Source organism: Ambystoma mexicanum, chromosome 2p (assembly GCF_040938575.1).
Source record: "Ambystoma mexicanum isolate Mex_15411 chromosome 2p, UKY_AmexF1_1, whole genome shotgun sequence".
Lineage (NCBI taxonomy): Eukaryota > Metazoa > Chordata > Amphibia > Caudata > Ambystomatidae > Ambystoma > Ambystoma mexicanum.
In genome coordinates, this window is record NC_090923.1 from 1363550262 (window position 1) to 1363572779 (window position 22518).

The 22518-nt window shown below is 45.7% G+C and overlaps 1 protein-coding gene across 6 annotated transcripts in view; it reads right to left on the minus strand.

Annotated features, from left to right (window-relative positions):
• MPRIP (myosin phosphatase Rho interacting protein) overlaps nucleotides 1-22518 on the minus strand; it is a 1106800-nt gene that overhangs the window by 314195 nt on the left and 770087 nt on the right. For all 6 annotated transcript variants that reach the window (XM_069645743.1, XM_069645742.1, XM_069645740.1 and 3 more), the window contains exon 14: nucleotides 5907-6492. In XM_069645743.1, the coding sequence (XP_069501844.1) occupies nucleotides 5907-6492 (586 nt within the window). The remainder of the gene's footprint in view (nucleotides 1-5906; nucleotides 6493-22518) is intronic.

Here is a 22518-nt window from a genome sequence, read left to right on the forward strand (position 1 = left end):
TCTCTTATCATCCCTGTCCTGTGGAACAGTAGGGAAAGCCGATTTACTACCTGATGAAGTAGCTGCCTGAACAACCAGACTCTCCGGCGTTGGGTGTTTGGATAAATATTCAGGGTCAGCAGAAGACACCCTATATTTAGCTGATAGTTTTTTGTTAACCGTCGGGATTACCTCAGGTGTTTCCCAGTTTGCCAATATTCTCCTTTGTAATGCCGCATGAAATGGCACCACAGGATCCTCTTGTGGACCTTTGACCAAGATGTCTGTGAGGTCGTCTTGCTGAAAAGCAGGTGAGGGTGTGGACCACCCCATAAACTCTATTATTCTTGCCATCAAGGTTCTATAAGGGGTTTCAGCATGGTCCCCTGGGTCTGGTCTGGCAAATTCAACTTCTGGGGAAGTGTCCAACCCACTTGCTTCCTGTAAGGATTCTTGGAGGTCTTTCAACCTACCTTCCTCAGAGGTAAATTCCTCTGGTACAGGAGTTGCAGATCCCTGCAACTCAAAAGGTCTTTCCTGATCTGAATCCTCCCCTTCTTCATAAATAGATAAGACTCTGGAGTGATCAGGTCTTGAAAATGGTATAAATCCCATTTCCAGAGCAGAAGGGGCCAAATTCGTCATGATTGGCTGAGAAAACGTCGACGTCATCGACGCAGACGTTAAAGGCTTCGAAGCCATCGAAAAAGGCGTTGTGTAAGGTGGTAGAGGCCTCGATGAACTCAAGAGTATCGGAATTCTACTCGAGGTTGTCGACGACATTCTCGTGATCGAGGCTCTGGGTATGGCCACTAGCTGTGAGGTGGCCGTGGGTTTGTCCTTTCTTGGCGTCGACTCGACTGACCTGTGCGTCGAAGAACCCTTCGATAACAGCGTCGAAGACGCCGATCTATGCGAAGAGATCTTCGACGACGGCGTCAAAGACGCGACTTTGCCTTTACTTGAGGGTTCATGACACTCTCGAGTGGCTTCTTTCGCCGGGTGCTGCGACTCGCGGCGTTTTGATTTTTCGGGTCTTTCACCCAGGTTATCACCCTCAGCAGTCTTCGAGGGGGTCGAGGCCGCTTTCTCGAAGACGCTAAGTATCTTTTTCCTGAATTCCTCCCACTCAGCCTGAGAGTTATGTTTTGTGGGGCAGGAGACCCTTTTCAGGGGAAACAGAAGAAGATGAGGAAGGGGATCTTCGACATCTCTTTTTTGAATGCTTAGATCTTGAAGAGTGATGGGAACTGCTTCGAGACCTAGAACGAGAATGTCTTTTGTGATGGCGAGGAGACGAATGTCTCGACTCTGCCGAGGAAACTTTCGAAGAAGTTTTAACTGCCTTACCTCTCTTGAGCTTCCCCTTACGCTCCTTCAAGGCTTTCGCTGTCATGAACATGCAGTCCTCGCTCTCCGAACAATGGTGCTCGACTCCCAGGCACCACAGACAGATCCTGTGAGGATCCGTCAACGACATTTTCTTTCCACAGTCTCGACATTTTTTGAAGCCGGACCGTGGAGTCGTCGGTTTGGATGAGGAAGCCATCGAGTACGAGTCGGTATTCACGAGGAATAATTAAGTATATTTGACTGAAGAACTGAGCAACGATATTCCGAGGTCCCACGAAGCGCGGAAAAACGGAACTGAGCAACGGGCGCTGTGCCAGTCTATTTATAAACGTGATGACGTCGGCGCCGATACGGAGGCTGTCTAGGGACATCGGCTCAAGGGAAGCCGACGCGCAGTGCCCTCTACTGAAAATTTATTCCGAGGCCAGCAAGCTGGGAGATGATCTATCAAAGATAAGGAATACTTCGGAGGACACAATCCCTTCGAAGGTGAACGCCTCTGTGATCAGATGTTGATTTTGAACTTCTTAATGGTTGTAACTGTTCTGTACTTTGTTGGTTAACAGTGTTCTCAGTGTCTCGTGCTTCAGCCTCTTCGGGTTTGTTCCAAGAAGGGAGTAGGGGATTGTCCAGGGCGTGCGAGGAATTGCTGGTGTTCAGTTCCCACTGGTTAGTAGAGGTGTGACGTCCACAAATATCAAGCAGTGTCCTACTGACAATAGTTCTAGGAAGAGTGCAGAAAACAGCAGAGCCTCCTCACGATTATGCTTCAGTTGAGCGACTCCTTCAGTGCGTATGGGCTAATCCATAGGTCTGACAAGGTAAGAATGCAGACGAAGGGGGCTTAGGGGCCATCTTTCCCCAAAATGAAAAAAAAGGTTGCATTCTTTTAAGCTTTTGCTGGCCAACCAATCATGGGAAGGCTGCCACAATTAACTTTTGCTTCTTCCCAGGTATGGAGTGAGGCTTTAATCCCAGAAACGATTCACATAGAGGTTGTATCTTGTCTACCATAAGGTACAGTGAAGTTGAGGTTCAAGTTTATTGCTGAGAAAAACAATGCTACTTCAATACAAAATGTAAGAAACAATCCATAAAATACAATTCTTAAAATACAAATCTCCCAAAAATATTACCTTAGAAATTGCCCACTAACTGCCCATGTTGCAAAAATAATCTGTCATAAAACACTACACTCACCTAGGATCCATTACCCGACACATAAGGGGAACTTAGGTACATTCCCTTATCCACAAACTGTGAAGACATGGGAAGGGCCAGTTATTACTTAAATACTTCAATTGAAGGCAGAATAACAGAAAATACAATATAGTTTTCCCTTGATGAATTGTCACAAACGCATGCCATTTGTATTTGGAGAACCCTTCCATCTTGCTGTAAATATTGCAACAGCTAAGGTCTTCAACCTAAATTTCATATATAGTCAATGGAGATGGGGAGTCAGCAACAGTGCTAAATAGGATTGCAGGGAATCTGCAGTGAAGGCTGATAGATAAGCATTGATTAGAGAACCTGGCCTCACAGCCTTAAGGGCAGTGCCTCTACACTAGCCCCAGTACCTCATTGGGGAATGGAAAGATCTGATCTCAAGACTCATCAGGATAGTCTATTAAATCTAATTTACATAATCCACCTTTAATGTAAAACAACCAATCCATCTAGAGAAGATTATCCAAGGTCAGGGCGTCTTTAAGGGCCGGTCTAATATTCCAGAATGGCATTGGGCAACAGCTGCACCAAATGCCTGATCGAGGTGAACCCCAGCTCGCAACGCATTGCGAGCAGCATGGCCCTGCTAGAAGGCCAACAAGCTGGCGATAGAACTTGTCAATGGGGGTGTTACTATGGAAATTCCTGCAGTTCAGCCCCATAAAGGAAAGCCTAAAAGGCCTATCCTTTCCAAGTACATTCAAATCTCATGACCAATGGCTGAGCCTCAACCTTTCTTATTGAATGCAGGAATTCCCCCACTAAGCTGCCCCAAAGTAGTAGATGTCTTGATTTGGGAGAAGTCATAGCCATTTCGTGTAAACCCCAAACCCAGATGAGAGACTTGTCCATTTTCAGCAAGACTGAATTTCAAGGTCTTCACTTCCATAATTGTCAGCCGCTCCACGTCAATTTGGTTTCAGAAGGGTTAATAAGGAGAGATTTATTTTCACATTAAACGGCTAAAGCAAACAGTAGTACAGAACTACAACGTCTCTCCTCTACCTCTCTCTGCTTCTCCCCTTCTTTTTCTCTTCTAATTAAATATATCTAAGGAATGTATATTTAGTTTTGGAATTGTTTCTTTGTTACAGAGAAATAACCACATTCTAATACACCCCAGCACACAAACCCACTGATAATCTCGGACAAAAAACAGGCTGTTTAAATCATAGTATTTGGTTTTATTTTAAAAAATAAATCATGGAAATGGACGCGTTCCCTAACTGCCAATGCTGGGGAAGCTTTTGACACTACAAATAACTTGAGGGCATGAGAAGGAATACACTGCAGCCTGCCTGCTTTTGTTTAACATTTAGTTCACAAGGGGCAGAATTTCAAGTTGCATGTTACTAGCCAGGCTTACAAAGTCAATTGTCACCTCAATATCCCACACAGACACCCCACTTTGAGCCCGGATTTATTTTCTCGTAACATAACACACCTACTCTACTCTGAGAAACTTTGCACAACCATCCATACACAGAAAAACATACAAGAATGAATGACAATTCTAGACAATGTGATACTTTACTACATGTAGAATTGATGGTTTCAGGAAAAAAATATTCAAACAATCTGCAGTAGAGAATCTTCTCTACCTTAAACCCATATCCACCCTGAAATGAAAAGATGAGGCAGTTCTCAAAATAAAGGTTAAAAAAGCCAAATTTACATGTTTTCTGAAACCATTAGTAAGTATTGGCATCCAAGAAATATAATTTACAATATGGGTCCTCAATTTGCAGGCTGATTTAAATCTAAAATGTTGGACTCTATGACAAAGGATTGGTTCTTAGCTTGGGAATAAACAGTTCTGGACTACCTCTTGTATGATGTTAGAAGTGCTGCAAATACTTGTAATGCCTTTGATTTCCCAGGATTTCTGTTGCTTTTGTTTGCATTCCAAAAACCCATGAGAGTCAAGGACACAGATTTGCCTCAGGCAGCGCTGTTAGATAAGATTTCCCTCCAGTCCGTGCACCCCCACCAAAACCACACTTGGGTAATCTGGTCCAGCTTTTTGGAAAGGCCTCTGCATTCAGTCCTGCCTAGATAAGGCCCTTTCAAACACATTTCCCGATCAGCTACATTCAGTTGGAATCAAATCTGCTTTTCCTCTCGGACGTGCTGTCTTTCGTCTCCACTTTCCCAAAAACTCTCCCTTCTTACTATTTATTTGAGCTTAAATACCCAGCAAACTCCACCCACCCGTCGTCATTTGACACAGTGTATTGAATTGGCCAGTCCCTGTTATAGGTTCTCTTCGTTTTCTCACACCAACCAGGCCCTCCTTGCTTCTATTGACTTCTATTGCTTCTATTGACTTACTGTATTTAGATGTGACAAAAGGGGATGTCTCGGTCAAAAACTAGCCTCGTCTTTAGGAATGAAAACTGATAAAGTGATGTATTACATTTTTTAATAAATCTCTAAATTGACATGTGAAAACGGCGTTCAGATTAGTAAAAATATTCTCCCGGGGAGGGTAAGAACCCCAGAACCATTTCTACTTCTGACAACAGCAAAGAGGGCCCTAGTTCCTGTTTTTCCCCTTGTGCCCAAACTATTGTATGCAGACCCTTATCTCCTACCATGCCTTTTAAATTAGTTGGTAGTCAGTGTTTTTCTTCTTCCAGAGACTCTGAGTCGAGAGATGACCAGTGTGATCTGTACCAAAGAAACATGGAGAGCAAGGACTAAGAACTGAGCTCACCAAAAAAGTAATTTTCATTGTTTGCTACAATAGAGGGCCATCTGCTAACTTCCTGTGTATTTTGGTTCAGTACATATTCTCACGTTTCTGGGGCATGTTGAAAACAAGTTATTTGTAGAATACAATTGCAATACCAGCCACTGTCAACCCAACCTCCACTCCCTGTGACCCCCCCACATACACACACCTGCACTGTGCCATAGCCAATGTTCCATTTCTAGTTAAATCAGCTGCAACAGCATTTTAACAGGTACATCTAAGAAACAGCTGTGGAAGATGATTTTCCTAGTGCACTTTTTATTGATTATGGCGAGAAACATAGGACACTAAAGGGCTATCTTCCACCATTTAAGTTGCCAAAACGTTGCATAAAGTACCTGCTTGAAGTATTATAAGTTATGTTGAAAAACACACTAGAGGATTTGTGGTCTGCCCAAAATAGTCAAGACTGCACTAAAGTGTTGTTCAAGGATAAAATCTTTCTGGAAACCAAAAGAGATGTATTCAGATGTTTAATTTGTGTTTGTGTATCAATGGCAAAATATTATTTTCAATTACCTAGACCTGTAAATCCAAAGAGATTTGTAAGATTCGTCTAGAATGGTACAAGAGCAGTGCTTTACTTTACCTCCTTTTCCAGCAGTGAAGCTAGCTTCTCAGAAGGAAGGCCACCATGGGAGGGCAACAACGTAGGAAGCTGAATGGGTGCGATCGGTACCTGCTTTTCCTCACGTAAAGGAGTGGTCTCTACCTGATGCCATCGCTGCTCAATTTCCACCTGCACATTCTGAGGTTTTACCTCCATGGAAGAAGGTGGCACTGCAACCCTATCTACCTCCATCCTAGAAATGTCCTCCACACTCGAGCCATCAATGGCATCAGTAGGCTCAAAACGCTTCCGCCTCTCCTCTCGCCGTCGAGTTCGCTCCCTTTCCAGTTCAGCAACTTCTGGATCAGAGCCATTCTTGTCCTTTGAGGAAGTGCCATTCACTCTACAGGATTCTGCAGCTTTGGCCCTTTCTTGTGCCATGGCTTGTTGGATTGGCCGGAACTCAGCCCAGTCAAATGTTTTGGACCGCCCTTCTCGCCTGCGTTCACGGGCCCGGCTTCTCTTTTGTTCCACATCTGCCCCAGCCTGCTCAGAGTCCTTATCGCTAAGCTTAGAACATGCTTCATAAGCAGAAGTAGTTTTACTTTTCTCTTCCGGTAATGAACTGTGGAAAGAGAGGAAAGCAAACATTAAGTAATGTTTATTCAATATTACATACTTTTTCAAGTCTTTATTTTAAGCTGCCATGCAAATAAATATGTTGCCACTCAATATAATGACTATCAAGTTCATGCTCTAAAACTAAGTCGTCAGAATATCTGGATTGAGCAGCCCAACTCTGACATGTTTGGTAGCATTGAGAGCCAAGACAAAAAGGCCTGGCTGTCTAGGTTATGGCATAAATCCATCAAACAAGAGTATGATCTGCTAGAACAATAAAATAGAAAGAAAGTTTACAAAAAAACATCAAAAAAACTATGCATAGATAGTTTGTTCAAATGTATTAGATTCAGTGTAAAACGTTAACAACATTTCTTAAATCTTTATCTGGATCGTCACAATGTGGACACATCTAAGAATGCAGTGACATTCTGTAGCTGGCCCAAGCCATTTTAAGAAAACCTGAACTATATATAGCTACTTCCAGTGCTCCAAATAATATTTTGAAATGGGAGTATTTTACTGCCTATTTTTTTAAGTAAATTGACTTTTAGGGAGTAAAAATGTAAGTCTAATTCCCAATGCAAGTATTTTATAAACTAGTAAAAATGTTTTAACTGGAAACAGAATATTTTTTTAGAATAATTTCTTTGCACCCGTTATTCATATAAATATTAAAAGATACATGTTTACTTCATCCTATCAGGCAGTAATAATAGTAGTTTCTTCCTGTGGTACTACGCGCACTACTGGACCAAACATATCCCTGGAGCTGTGTGGGTGAAAGCAGGGGCACAAGGTCCTATGTTTGTTGGGCACCATGTCTATTTTTAGGGGGTACAAGTGATGAATACACCCCTTATCTGTAGGACTGGCTACTTCAGAAGTTATCATCCCAAAATACATGGAATATACTTTTTTTCTATAACTAAGTGAGCACGTAAGGCGATTTGCTTTTCATTAATTAGGTTGCCATTTTATTGCTAAATTTAAACTGGAGATGAGTTTCTTTAAACTGACCCCAAAGGTAACAATGAAAACATATAATCAGGGAGAGGAATGTAGGAAAGGAACTTTGGCAATGTATGCATGTACTCTGAGTAAGCAACACTATTGCTAGATTCTCATGAGGGGTAATGGCAAGTGAAGTAGGTGCCACCTACACTGCTGATCGCCAATATATGGTTTGGTAATGCACAGGAGCTACAGACCCAATGTTCCTGTTAACACAGCAAAACGAACCAGTGCCTACTCAAAGTTATTTTTTAACAAAAAGGCAAAGGGGAGGCTCGAGTGAAAATAGCAGTGTGTCAAAGGTTACCACAAAATCGATCACTGAGCCAACCTGAAGGCGGTGGAAAAGGCCTTTTGTGATTTTGACGTCTGGAAAATCTTCAGTTTAAATTACTGTTATAATCCATTAGAGAAAAGGGAGTATTACACGTTTTATTTATAGCTGTATTGTGACTGTCTGAACCATTAGTATGAGATAACAGTATATATCCAGTAGTCTTTTCAGCGCCTGTCATTAACATTGCCTTGCTCAGACATAAGAAGAAAAACATTAACATTGTCATTTTCTTTACGATTAAAAAGGCAGGCAAATAGAAAACCCTTTGAGACAGTAAACTATAAAGAAAAAACAAAAATGTGAATCAATTTGTGATGCAGTTCCCGATCTAGGTCCACAGGAGTGTGGTGCTGGAGAGTCAAGGGACTCCGGGGAACAGCTTCATCGTCCCAGTGGGGGCAGAGCGAGAATTGTGCACAAAAAAAAAAGATAGAAAGATTGTGAAAACACCCATAAGGGAGCAACACAACAGAGACTTTGGGGAACCTGCTAAGAGAAGGGAGTCATTCTTCTAGCCCCACAAGAACTGTATGCAACTGTTTTCTGAGGGGTTGCGAAGAATGTAAATCTTTTTATGGAAATGTTCGCTCTGAGCAACCCTAGGTGTGTTTGAACGCTTTACATCCAGGGGAAGGAAGTCATTCTCCTGGATTACGAACAGTAGCTGGACTTTATGGAGTTTGGTTGTAGTGATAGAGTAGGAGCCTTTGTGACCGAGACAGTGCCCTTTTGTTTCGAATCACACAGACCTCCCGATGAGCACCGGAGTTTCTTTAGTTTAGTTAAGTATAACCCCTTAGAGTTAGGGATAGATAGGTTCATTCCTTGTCGCCACAACAGCAACAAACATCAGTGCCAAATAGAGTCTGGAACTGAACCCACAGCCTAGCACTAGTGGAAGAATTGCTGGGTCCACTTGGTGAGAGGCACCGGCTAACCGGAGGCTGGCAGAAATGGTGTTTGGTGAGATGTTGGGCACCTGGAACTGGAAAAAGAACAGACACTTTCGAGTGGTCATTACTCACTAAATTGGAGGAAATAGTGGCAATGGGTAGGAGATGCTGAGTACTCTTAAGATGGACAAAGAAAATGTTACTCACCAAAGTGACTACTGTACCACTAGTCCATAGTCCCCTTTCCTCCATAAGGTATGGGTGCCGCTGCATGGGGACGGGACTGGTGCCTTTTGCAGCCGTGAGGATAGGCGTGAACCCACACATTGACCCTCACCTTTCTGGCGCGATACCTCAGTCCCCATAAACGTGCATCGGGAACAACTGCCTCAGCTACACATTTCTTAATGAGGGGGATGGTGGGTGAGGCGTATGGCGGCAAGGGGACTGTGGACTAAGAGTACAGTAGTCACTACCGTGAGTAACTTAACTGTGTCTTACGCCTATGCCCTGTTCACATCCCCCCCAATACTGTATCAGCAATTCCAATGCAACAGAAACTTCATGAAGGTGATGCATTCAGTACTTTTAAGCAAACACATTTCTGAGTGCTACCTGGCCAACTGCAGTACCTTCACGTGAAGCGACAGACAGTAATGACAGAAAGCAGACAACGTTGCCCACGTGGCTGCTTTTGTTTACATCCGATGCTCCGTGATGCAGAAAAGCGACTGCAATTGCTTTTGCTCTTACTAGGTGTCCGAATACCTTCAGGAATTGTCTTGCCCTGCACTTTGTAGGCTTCTGCTATACTGACACCAGCTGGTCCGATAGCACAGCGAGTAGAGCGCTCGCTTGGACATCTGTGCAGAGCCTGCTGACACAGGTTTGAATCTCAGCAGGGCCAAACTCAGCCTTTCATCCATCCGAGGTCAATAAATGAGCACCACACACCGTGGGTAATAATAAGCAGCGCTCAGATACCTGAGGGTTCGTAGCGCTATATAAATGCTGAATTATTATTATCCTCCATCTAACAGCCGTTGCCTTGGGGGAATGCATGCCCGGCAAAGCCTTGCCAAAGGTTACAAAGAGCCTCAGAGCTTCTGAATGACTTGAACCTGCTTATACAGAATTTTAAAGCGTGTCTGACGTTTAGCCAGTGCAAGACCTTGTCACCTTGCGACTGCGGGTTAGGAAAGAATGTGGATAATACAATCTCTTGATTTACATGAAATACAGATACCACCTTAGGTAAAAAGGTTGGGTGTGTGCGTAAAATCACTTTGTCCTTGTCAAATGTTGTATACGGCTCAGATGCTACTAGCGCTTGAATTTCACTAACTCTTCTTGCTGATGCTAATGCCACTAACAGTAGAACCACAAATGTAATCTCTATTGAGCCCATAAGCTCAAATGGTTTATGAGCTAGAGATGCTAAGACAACATTGAGATCCCAGGAGGGTGAGGCCTTCTGACTGGGAAATAATCTTGTTAACCCTCCCAGGTACCTTTTAACGATAGGATTAGCAGAAGAAAAAGTACTCAGTACTCCAAGGACCTCGGGCCAACCTTCTCCTCTTTGATAGATGCTTCCTGTGCCTCATCAACTTCTCCTGCTGTGTCCTCTCTCTCTCCTCTCTGGCTTCCTTGCCTCCCACTTCTGGATCCTTCTTGGCTACATTGCCCTCTCCTCCTTCCTCTTCTGCCCCCCCTTGGGCTCCTTCTACACCTACGCAGCCCGTACCTCTGATTTGTACCGTTCCCCGGAAGTCTTTCAAGGTTGGCAACCTTCTCCATATTGCCACTCTCAACTCTGGCTCAGCTGTCAAACACTCCTCTGAAGTCTGCTGCCTCCTGGAAGAAATCTACCTCCATGTCGTCTGCCGCACCGAGACCAGGTTCACAGCCAGCTCGGTCACAAGCTTTGACACTCTCCTACCTGATGGCAACAAGATCCTCTCCACCCCCAGATCCAACCGTCTTGGTGGGGGTGTAGCCTCGATCTTCCCGGAGTGGATTCCTGCCTCTGATTCCTATGCAGGCCTAATCCTCCTTCGAATGCCTTGTCTGTAGGCTTTCTCCCTCTCCCAGCCACTCTCTCACCATTGCTACTATCTATCGGCCACCTGGTCAGACTACCTCTTTCTTCTCCAAGTGGGCTGAACTCGCCCCCTCAATTCTTTGCCTCAACCATGCAATTCCGCCTCCTTGGAAACCTCAACATCCACCTGGATGCTTCCTGTCCCTCCTCTGGACTCTTTCGCGACCTCTGCGACTCTCTCTCTCTTTCTATTCTTCCCTCTGGCTCGACTCACTCTGCAGGGCACACTCTGGATGTTCCCATCTCCTCTGACCTCCCCTCTCTAACCCTATCACCACTCCTCTCCTGGAGCAATCACTTTCTCCTTTCCTCCCATCTCTCCCTTTCCACCCCGCAGGCCAAGCCAACTCTAGCACTGCCACCTATCTTCTCGGTCATCTGGCCCATGAAGCGTGAGCCAGATGAGGCTTGCGCTGCCATTTTCTCTCCCCCTCTGGCTGACTCATCCTGACATTGCCCTATCCAACCTCCAATCTGCTATCTTTGATACTCTTGATGTTCCTGCCCCGGTCATGTGGATTCGCTTGAAGCCCAAAGCCAAGTGCAACTCTCGGTACGACTCTGACCTCGTCACCCTTAAACGCAAGTTCAGGGTGCCTGAGAGGAAAAGGCGGGCATCTTGTGCATCCACTGAAACTGGCCTGCCGCCTGCCCCAAAGGCAATACCGGCTCTCTGTTCGCACTAAGAAGAGCCCACATCCAAGCATCTGTCTCTGCGGCATCTAACAACTTGGCCGAACTCTTTCAAATCTGCAAGGAGCTGGCCAATCCTGCTGCAGTCTACTTCTCCTTTCCCCTCCCAGGCCCTCTGCACGGCCCTGACTTCTCATTTAATCTCTGAAACCCAGGACATCCTGTCCACCTGCTCGTCCTCTCCCAGTTCCCTCTGGCCCCCCTGCAGCCGCCTCTCCTCCTTTCTTTTCCTTTCCTCTGTTCTCCCTATACGAGATTTTGATCTATGAAGGTCTCGAAAAAACAGGTTTTTCCGGTTTGTCCAAAACCATCAAGGACCATATTGACACCCTTGCTCCTGCCCTGGCCGACTTCTGCAACCACTCCTTCACCACTGGAGCCTTCCCCTCCCCTTTGAAGCACTCTCTTGTGCACCCTCTTCTTGAGAAACCGACAGCCGACCCCTCCTGCCGGGCTAACTTTTGTCCGATCCCCATCACTCCTTTCCTGGGCACACTCTTGGAAAAGCTAGCCACCTCCAGTGTAATCTTCACGCTGATTGTGTTAGTTTTCACCATGACCATCAGTCTGGCTTCAGAGCAGCCAGAAGCACAGAACCTGCTCTGAACATCCTTTAAGACCTGCTCTCCAACCTTGATTCTAATCCCCCCTCGGTCCTCATCCTACTCGATCTCTCTTCTGCCTTTGACATGGTCAACCATGCCATCCTGCTCAACCGCCTCCAAGATAACCTGGGTATCACTGATCAGGCCCTGGCCTGGCTGACCAACATCTCCAACCCACCCTGCCAGGTCCAACTTGGGTCCATCCTTTCCTCTATCTCACTCTCCACTTGTGGTGTTCTCCAGGGGTCTAACCTCTCTCCCTGACTTTTCAATCAATACCTGGCACCCCTCGCCCACCGCATTGCTGCTCTCTGCTTCAACTTTCAGTGCTCTGCGGATGACACTCCACTCGTTTTCAGGCTCCACTCTGCCACCTCTTCTCCCTCTCTGATCTCGGTCTGCAATCCAGGAGTGGTGTGCCGCCAACGACCTCTACCTCAATGCCAGTAAGACAGAGATCCTCCACATCGGCACTACTGCACCATCCTTTCCTGTCCTGTCACTCTCTGGCCAGTCTCCCTTTGCCCTCTCCCTGTTCCCACTTGTACGGCTAAAAACCTCAGGGTCAACTTCAACTCAATGCTTTTTTCTCCACACATCTGATGTCTCTAAGAAGTCAAAACTACCAACTGCAGCTCCTCAGATATTCTTCCCTTCCTCTCCTTCCCCCAGAAGCTCACTGTCTCTAGAGCTCTGGTTCTCTCTAAGCTGGACTACTGCAACAGCTTCTTTCTAAATATGCCTGCTACTACTCTCCGCCCTCTGCAACACATCCAAAACAGGACTGCGAGACTTGTCCTTGGTCTCAAGCCCAGGGATCGTATCTCTCCAGCCCTGAAATCTCTTCATTGGCGCCCAGTGGCTACAAGCATTAAGTTTGAGACCCTTTGCATTGTCGCAAAGGCCTTCTGGGGCCTGGGTCTGCAATACCATCAACTCTCCCTTCGGAAATACCTTCCTACTCGAGCTCTTCGCTCCTCCACCTACCTCAGGGCCAGTCGCTTCTAGAAGCAACGATCTGGTGGTAGATCTCTTTCTTCAGTTGGGGCCTCCCTCTGACACAGCCTCCCTGCCCCTCTGAAACTTGGGGAGAACCATCTTCGGTTCCGGAAGCACCATAAGACTTTCCTCTTAGCTTCTGCCTTCTCTCTTCCTCTCCCCTGCTGCTCTGTTTCTGCACTGGGCACCTGGCTATCCTCTGATTTTGGGCCCAGATCCCTTCCCACCAAGCTACATACCCGCACGGTCTCCTGGCAAACCCTGCACTTGGGTCTGTATCTGCAACCCTACCTGCACTTATTTGACACCCGTTGACTGCGCTTAATTCTTGCACTTACCACCTGCTGGCTGCACTACCTGTTTTTGATCACGTGTTCAGCAGTTTCCGCCCCTTCCCCGCACTTGCGCGTTCTCAATGTCACTGGGCCTAGTAAGATCGCTGTTTTGTCCTGCGTTGCACCCCTCCCTTGCCTCGTCATGCCTTGAAACACTTGTGTATGGGCACGATATGAATAAAATATCAAATCATACTCTGCTCTAAATTCCTACACGTTCCTATGGCAGTTAGATATGTCCTGTACAGGTCTACCTGAACTCCTGAATGCGCTAAATAAGCTGAAAACGATAAGCCATCCTGCGCACAATTTAGGGGGTCAATAGCATTAAGTTGAGAGCGGTGACAAAGCCTTGTTCACCTGCTCTTGTATTGTGGCCTAGTGGAGTCCCTTCTAGCTTTCTGAATAATGCCCATATGGCCTTTAGACAGCTTAAGATGTGCTTACTTTAGCTTTTCAGGCAACAGGGTGCTAGGACCATTGCTTGTGGGTTCGGGTGAAGCACTGCACCTCCTTGTAGGGACAGCATCCAATTGGCCAATTCCAGTCAGACATACCTGATAAGCCATCCTTGTGAGGTCCGAGTACCATGCCCTAGAAGGCCACACAGGGGCTATTAGAATTAATGTGCAATTCTTGGCTATTATGAATTGGCTGAGAACCATTGCATGAGATGGGTCGATGGGCATGCCTAACAGGTAATTTCCGACCAATCTATTGGAAAAGCATCTACTTCTGAATTCTCCATCTGGCCTTCCCAAAATGCGAACCTGTTGCCTTTGGTATTGCTTCTCATCGCAAAGAGGTCCATCTCTGGGTGACACCACATTAAGAACAACACCTGAAGAACACCCTCTGCTATCTCCCATTCATAGGAGCTTGTATGCTTCTGCATTGTTCTGACCTGCTAAGAGAGCTGCTTGAAGGCATTGCCCCAATTTGCCCACTCCCACAAATGAAGGGATAACTTGCAAAGGGACAGGGATTTGTTCCCACCCTGTTTGTTTACGTAAAACAGAGATGGTACTGGCCATGAAGATTAGCACCACCTTGTTCTATAGCATCAGAATGAAAGACTTCCAGGACAGAATTATTGCCTTCAACTTCAGGTAGTGTACATTTCTTCCTTTGTCGTTGGAGTGCCACAACCCGTGAGTTGTGTGAGACCCGAACGTTTCACCCCATTCCTCTAGGGAGGAGTCTGTTACTATTGTTGCATGTGGTAAACGGTAAAATGGAGCCACAGACAACAGGTTGGAGTCTGTTTTTCCATCATAGGAGATCCTCTTTGAGAATTACCGGGATAGTTATTCTGTCCGATTGGGATACTGTTTCTTGATCCCAAGACACTGCTAACTGAAGTTGTATCCTCCTCATTTTGAGCCTTGCTAGTGGTACTGAGAGAAAGCAAGAGGCAAGCAGACCGAACAGATGTTGATACCACCACAGTGTCATGCACTCCTTTGCTAAGAAATGCTTCACTGCTGCCAAGATATCCTTCCACCTCTCCGGAGTGGGAAATATTCTGTCTTGCACTATGTGTTAGGATTCCAGGGTACACTAAGGTTTTCACATAAGGGCATTCATTCTAAAGGGCCATTTAGATATCCATTCACAAGTACACGTCTAATACACTTAAGTTGGAGGAAGTACAGGTGTGGCGATTAGTTGGTGGTTGTAGTTGTATGGGTTATGGTTTTGAACAAAGAAACCAAAAGAAACTTTCTTAATGAAGCTTGCAGGAGGCCTTTGTTTCCCCAAGGCAAGATGGAGCAGCTTCTATTCAGCAGCAATGATTGAAGGCGACTGGCAGTGAGGTAGTTTGGAATTCTATTGAGAATTCTAAACTGCCTTTCATTCTAGCGTTCAAGGAAGCATGTCGCAGTTTTTCAGCACAGTAGTAATTTAAGTTAAGTCAGAAGAAATGTATATCTAAAGCCTAATTTGAGAAAGAGTCTTCCAGAAATTGAAGCAGCAGCTGAAGGTAATCCAAGAAAGTAGAGATGTCAGAGAGAGGAAGTCATGTACAGATGAAGAAAGTTAAGTGCCAGTAATCTTTTATGTATATAAGTTACTATTCAGTATAATTTACTACTGAACTACGTTGGACGTGTAGTAGAAAGACACGCGAGGGTTTAATGCTTTAATCTGCAGCAGTAAGTGCGTAGCCTTTGAAGACCGGAGCAGCAGTGGAACGCGCAAGTCATTTTCGTAGTGTGCGTGTGATCTGAGAGGTGCGCGGTCAGCCTTGCGCTCTCGAACTGGGCTAACGTTAACAATGCTAACTATTAATCAGGCGCGCGGGTCTGGTAGTCGGGGCGCGGCGCTTATTCCCAAAAACTCCTAATCTATTTAGAAATAATAAATACTAATGTCATTTTGTTATAATAGTGTTTAATCTTCTTATTCCTTTCGTTTCGTGTTGGTTAGAGGAAGGAACCATACGACGCACGTGTACAAGCCGCATCGCATAATCCGTTGATTTACTTCAGCTAACAGCTGTGTTAGTTCTACAATGTAAGTCCCACCTTAGAGAGCAACTTCTATTGACTAAATTCAGGAAGCTTTAACGAGGAGCGGCACATTAGTAAGGAGACAATCATTTGACTGGAACAAACCGTGTCAAGGAAGAACTGCAAGCAAGAAGCAAGTTCTTTGAACTTTTGAACTTCCAAAATTGTTAATAGATTTTGGGATACGAAGTTTGGCAATACAGAACGAGTTAAGTAAAAAGCAGGAAATACAGCTCTTGAACATTTTGAACTGAGGACCGTTGAAATTAGAGCTACAGATGAAGCAGAAAGCTGGCTCAACTAGGCTGTCAAGACAATTGCTTGTAACTCTAGAATGGAGAACTAGGGAGAAGAGCAGGAGAGTTAACAAATGAACTAGAGACAGCATCAGATTCAGTCAGAAAACAATAGTTTCTCAAGAATTTACAGAAACACCAGCTAAATATAAATGGAAGCCTATTAGCTCATTCTGCATAGGCTACAGGTATTAGAGGGCCCAGGAAGGGCAAGAAGTTAAGGTAAGAGTGAGTTGGGAGACAAGTGACAAGTAATTGCTTTTGTTGTGATTTATGATAGATTTTAGGTCTTCACGGCCTCCATCACATTACCTGGTGAACCAAAAAACAAACCCCAGCATATCCAGTCCAGGAAGGAAGCAGGAGCAGTGGGTGCAGTGAAGATCAGCGTTTGTTATTTTATCCCAATTCCCCTTGAGTTTCCCAGCTTGGTAGTTATATCTCCTAAGAGACTATTTGGCAGGCAGACTTGGGGAGTCTGGTTGGCCAGCATCACTCCCGCAGGAAGTTTCTGACTGGACCTGACACTATGTCCCACAGGAAACCTATGAAGGTAATTGTTTGTAGGCATCCTCAGAAATGTGCTAATTCCCCTCTACCTTAGAGACCCCCAGCACTGTTGATGGACTCTAGGACTTTTTAATTTTTAACCGGGAGAGAGTGAGACCTTTTTCCCCACTCATGTATTTTTCTGTGATTTGAACTCTGTTTCTTTTGGTTTTGGAGTCTGACAAACTCCATAGGCATCATCTTTTTACATTGTGGCACACAGCACTTTGACTATACTTACATTTGTAACTTTCTAGACCCAGCACACACTATCTTACAATAGGGTGCTGGAGGGGTTACTTACTATCCCCTTTGTCTAGCTTGTCATGTAACATTTTTATGCTACCCTTTCTACAATTAATGGCTGGTGGCAGTGGTTTACTTTTAACTACTGTAGTGTGTTTTTACCGCGGGCTGAGTTCGCCTTTGGGTGCCCTCTTCGTCCAAATGGCCCTGGTCTTCTTTTTCACCATTTCTTGCTGGAAAGGTCCGTCCTGAGATTTACTCTGCGCGCCAAACCAGGTTTGGTCCCTTTGTTCACTTGGTCTTTGGCAGGATTCACGAGTGAAGCCCGCCTCTGGCTCCAGGGTGTCTGGCAATGGCAGGAAGTGAGGGAGGTGCCCGAAACTCTGTGCCTAATCCCCTTGGTTACAGGAATGCACCCAAATGGTAATTGGCCAGCTGGCTGTCCGGCAAGGACAGCCCCCCTGCTGTGCGATTGACAGCTAGGCTGGAATTAATGGGAGAAACCTGCATAAAAGGTTGGCTTGGAAGGCAGAGTCGACCACTGGACGAAGGAATCCGAAGAAGAACTTGGAAGAGATGCATGCTGCAACTAGCTCTGAATTCGCCTCGACTAGAGAAGCCCTGAAAGGACGACCTCTCCCCTTGAGTTGGTGGGACCAATCAACTCAAAAGTGAACTTGTTTGGACATCCTCTTGAAGCTAGCTGTACTTCCACTGCTGCTGCTGCTGGAACCTAAGTGCCAGAGAGAGGAACACCAGATTGAGTGCATCACTTTTAAGTCAGACCCCAAGCTCCAGGAAGATCCTCCGGACTCCCATGAAGCAGGACTGACCAAGCCTGAGCCACCTCGACAGAGTGCTGGACCCCAGATGTGAGGAAAGTCCAAAGTGGTAGCCGAGAACCGCAGTGATTGTATTTGCTGAGACGCAAGGAGCTGAAACCGCAAAGTGCAGCTGAATTGAAGTTTGCCATTTTCTGCTGCTGACCGTCCCATTGCAGTGCAGGAGTCCCCAGACGTCCTCCCTCTTGTCCCCACGACTGAGGTCCAGGAACTACAGGATCGGCAGAGATGCACAGGAACAGAGCCAGCTGGAACCATTTCTTCGAAACAAAGGTACTGTAAAACTAAGGGGACTTACCTCTTGTTGTGCAGCCTTATTTGTTCTCAGTTGAGACTTGTCTTGGTTGCTTCTGTAGAGGTGCTTGCATCTTCTACCACTCATAAGCCTAACAGCTTGTGGCCCTACATTGATTCTACCTTTTCTACAAAGACTTCTAAAACAGTGTGCAAGACTTTTCCTTATCTGCAAGAAGTGCTTCAGCTCACCTAGACTTTTGCCCAATTACATTGGCTGGCCTGGCTCCCTGAATGACTCTTCTTACCTCTGACTTACCTTTCCTTCCAGGAAGGGGCTAACTTACTTTGCATTGGGGGTTCAAAAGTACTTACCTGCTTCAGAATATTGGTGATCTCTTGTTTTATTCTGATAACTATTTTCTTTGACACCCATCTCAGTATTGCTCTAAATGTACCAGTGATATATTAATGTCCACAGTGTCCTAGATATTTATGTCACCTGAGGGTGTAGGAAGTGTGTGTGCCATTCCAAATGGGTACTTGCTGATTTAGAGAAACTGAGAGAGTATGTATTTTGGAGTGTATTTGTGTGTTACTTTTATATTGCCACATCTGAAGAAGGCTTATTCAAATTGGCTGTTAAATAAATTAATAATTGTTTAATCAAGAAACCTTGAGTGCAAGAGGTTAATTGGATATTTGCCACTGTGAATCCCTGTGTAAAAATCCTACTGCTCGCATTGAACCCTCTTGAGGCAAGCCTGGCTGCTCAGCCACACTACCAACCTGTGTAGTACAGACTTATACCAAAGGTTGGGTTCCTATTGCCAGGAGGTCAAGATTGTGTAGTGCACCCAAAGGGTACTGCACCAAATCTTGCCTAACAGTAATCCTCCGAGTTAGTGTCAGCTCCGACATCTTGATGTTGACTGACCAAGTCAAAAAGTATGTCGATTAGGGCATGTAGGTTTCTGTCACTTCTTGGGGCGATCCCACCTTGATAAGCCAATTGTCGGTATAGGCGTAGACATGCCAACTCTTGTTCCTCAATAAGCGGGCTATTGCATTCATAATCTTTGTGAAGACTCTTGGCGCTGAATTTAGACCAAATGGTAGGACTTTGTATTGGAAATGTTTATCCATGACAGAAAATCTGTAGTATTTACGATGGAGATACCAAATTGGTATATGCAAGTAAGCATTCTTCAGGTCCAAGGCACATAGCCAGTCTCCCGTGCAAAGAGACTGTGCAGTCTGAGCTGGGTCACCATCTTGAATTTTTCTAGGAGTAAATAAAGGTGGAGGAAAGACAGGTCTAACACAACTCTCAGGCCCACCTGGTTCTTCTTGTGTATAGAGAAGATCCTGGAATAAAATCCCTTGCCCCCAAGCACAAGGACTCTTTCGACCGCTTGAGATTCCATCAAGCTCTCCACTTCCTTGAGAAGTGCTGGAGATCCTTTCTGTATGAGCAGTAGTGATGCTGGTAGAGGAAGAGAGACAGCAATATGAAAACCTTTGGAAACCACTGCAATTAACCAGCAGTGACACGACTGATCCTTGTGCAGAGCCACTCTAGCACCCACAGAAGATTTGTGGACCCAGACGACTATATTATTGTTTCTTTGGCTCTGATGCGGATGCTGAGGAGGGGGAATATAACCCTTTAGGGCTCTGTAGCTTCCGTCTATGAGTCATAGGCGATCAGTCCTGTTGCTTAGCCCTTTGGAAGCCATGAAAACTCCCAATTTATCTTGATCTGCCTTCAGACCTGGGTTGTGCCTCTGAAAAAGACTTTGAAGCCAACTTCGTAAGGATAGCCAATGATTTAGCGGTTTGTGTGCAGGTCCTTTTCTTGGTCAATTTGACATCAGTGGATGAGTGAAAGAGATAATTTCCTTCAAAAGAAAGATCTGAAATCCTGTCCTGTATGTCGGTGGATTTAGTGGCATGCATCCAGGCTGACCTTCTCATGCCCAACGCTAACCACATGTCTCTACTGGCCGTGTCTATGTGTGCTAAAGATGCTTCAAGCAGAACTTGCGAAAGCATCTTTGCCTCAATTAGGCCATATTTAAACACGGCTCGCCTGTCAACCGGGAGATCTTGGGTAAAATCAGAAATGTCCCTCCAAAGCTGCCGATTACAGCTGTCAATAATGCATCCTCATTAGCTTAGTGTAAATGGAGTGATGAATTTAAAAACACTTTTTTTCCCCAAAAGACTCCAAAATCTTGTCCTTTCTGCTTGACTTGATGAGCCAGCAGCTGGGGGCCTGGCATAAAGTGATGGTGCTGCAACCACGGATGAATGCGGTTGGGGATGTGAGGCAAGCAGGCCCTTCTGAGGCAAATTGTCTATATTAGGTATGCAACTTTTTGCTGACCAACTATCATTTTTGCCACTTTCAAGACATCTGTCTGCACTGGAATGATGGAGCTAGACAACGTATGGAGAGCTAGAACCTCATCTGAAACGTCTGATACTGGTTACTCTTGTGGAGGTATAGGAACTCCACCAGATCCTCATTAGTATAATGGTGCCTGCTTCCCAAATTTGAAGCAGATCGATACTCGGCTTCTTGACTTTTGGCTAGCTCTTTAGGGCTGTTGTCGGTCCTGCCAGAGGGTTGAACCTTGACATTTTGTGCATCCCTGGAAACCACAATTGGTGGTGGAGGAGGAGGAAGAAGAGTTAGTTGCCTGAGCAGCGGAGTAGGCACTGAAGGGGGCTGTCGTGTCAGAACCATACCCTGTGGCTGCAGAATTTTTTGAGAAAGAACTTAATTAATGAGCCCTTTAAGAATGCCTGACATTTGCGGTGACTTCATCAAATTTAGAAACCTCTAAAAAAATAATCTGTCCTTGCATGCCGGTGAACTTTGTACCGAAGCATGAGGAGCCCCTGATGACACCGTCCTAGTTGATGCAACTGGAACCCGAGAACCTTGCCTTGCCTGCTGCATCCACGCTGCTCAGAGCACCCAAGAACACTAGATGAAGTTGGGTATGAGGTGCACCAGGGAACGTCACCACTTGACTAATCTCCCCTTACCACAGGCTCCCTTGCCGTGTTTGTGAACTTGTTGCTCCCCGCACTGAACTTTGAGTTTGGTGTCTTGAGCTCTCTGTAGCTCTCTCTGAAGGAGAGGAGTCAAAAGAAGATGGCGCCTTGTCAGAAGAGGCCGAGTGCACAGGAGTGGTTTCCTGACTTGCCAGCATTTTGTGAACCTCAGAATGCTGTGGTAAATTTGAGCTTTTCTTGAGAGTGTCAATGGCGTGCCACTCTCCAGAGCAGGTAATACTGGACCCTTGGTAGTTGTATCGGTTCTCTCTTGGATCTCCGAGCAAGCTTTGGTAGGCTTGAAGCCCTCAGCCGAAGCGCTGGTAGTCCTGCGTAGAGGCACCCCCTCAGGCCAAGGACTGGTCACAGAGCCAGACGGCTCCTTGAATGAACGTCTGGTAATAGAACTTTAACGCTGCTTGGCACTAGGCCTGATAGGATACATGGACCCCTCGGTGCATGCAATGGTAGCTGCTTGAGCCTCAGGCCTGTTATCGGTATTTGTATTCTTCTGACCCCTCCCAGGAAAGAAGTCACACCCCTTCTGGGGCATTTTAGGAAATAAAGTCGCACTGACCCTGTCACAGGAATTTCGCTTCACGTTCAGGTGATGTGGTGTTCACTTCAAAAAGATTTCTCTCCACCTCGCAAGCTTGGTGTCAATGCCTTGCACGGGCTACACTAGTCCCACTGGTGATCGGGCTCGAAAAAGAGTGAATGAGGATCCGAGACCAGTGAAGGACTGTCGTACAATGCACACCTACTGAAGCCAGAGGTACCCGACATGCCCTGATGGGGCTGGAGGGGGCACCAAAGGCTGTGGCAAATAGAGGAAAACATTTGAAAAAAATATGCATAGCCAGTGTGAAAAGGGGCAAAAAAATAAGTTGACGTGGTGCAGGCATCTGTTCCCCTCATGCAGAAAAAGGGACTGAGGTGTGGCGCCGGAGGGTAGTGTCCACGTGCTCGGTCATGCCCATCTCGTGCCTATACACGCCTAAAAAATGTATAGGGGAAGTGCATATTTTGCAGTGTAAAAGGCTCTGATCCTATCCACATGCAGGGGATGCACATACAATACAGAGGAAAGGGGATGGTATGTAGGAGTAAATAACATTTGATGAGAGGTGCCAAGTACCCATGGGATAGAGAAAAAGGCATTTGGTTTGAGACACAGAGCATCCTGAACTGGTGGAGAAAGGGGCATTTAGTACCCTGAATTCTACGAGGAAACATCATTTTGTGTCAAAGGTTGAATATCCTTGAAGTGGCACTAGAAAAGAGCCACTGTACGCCTCAAGTAC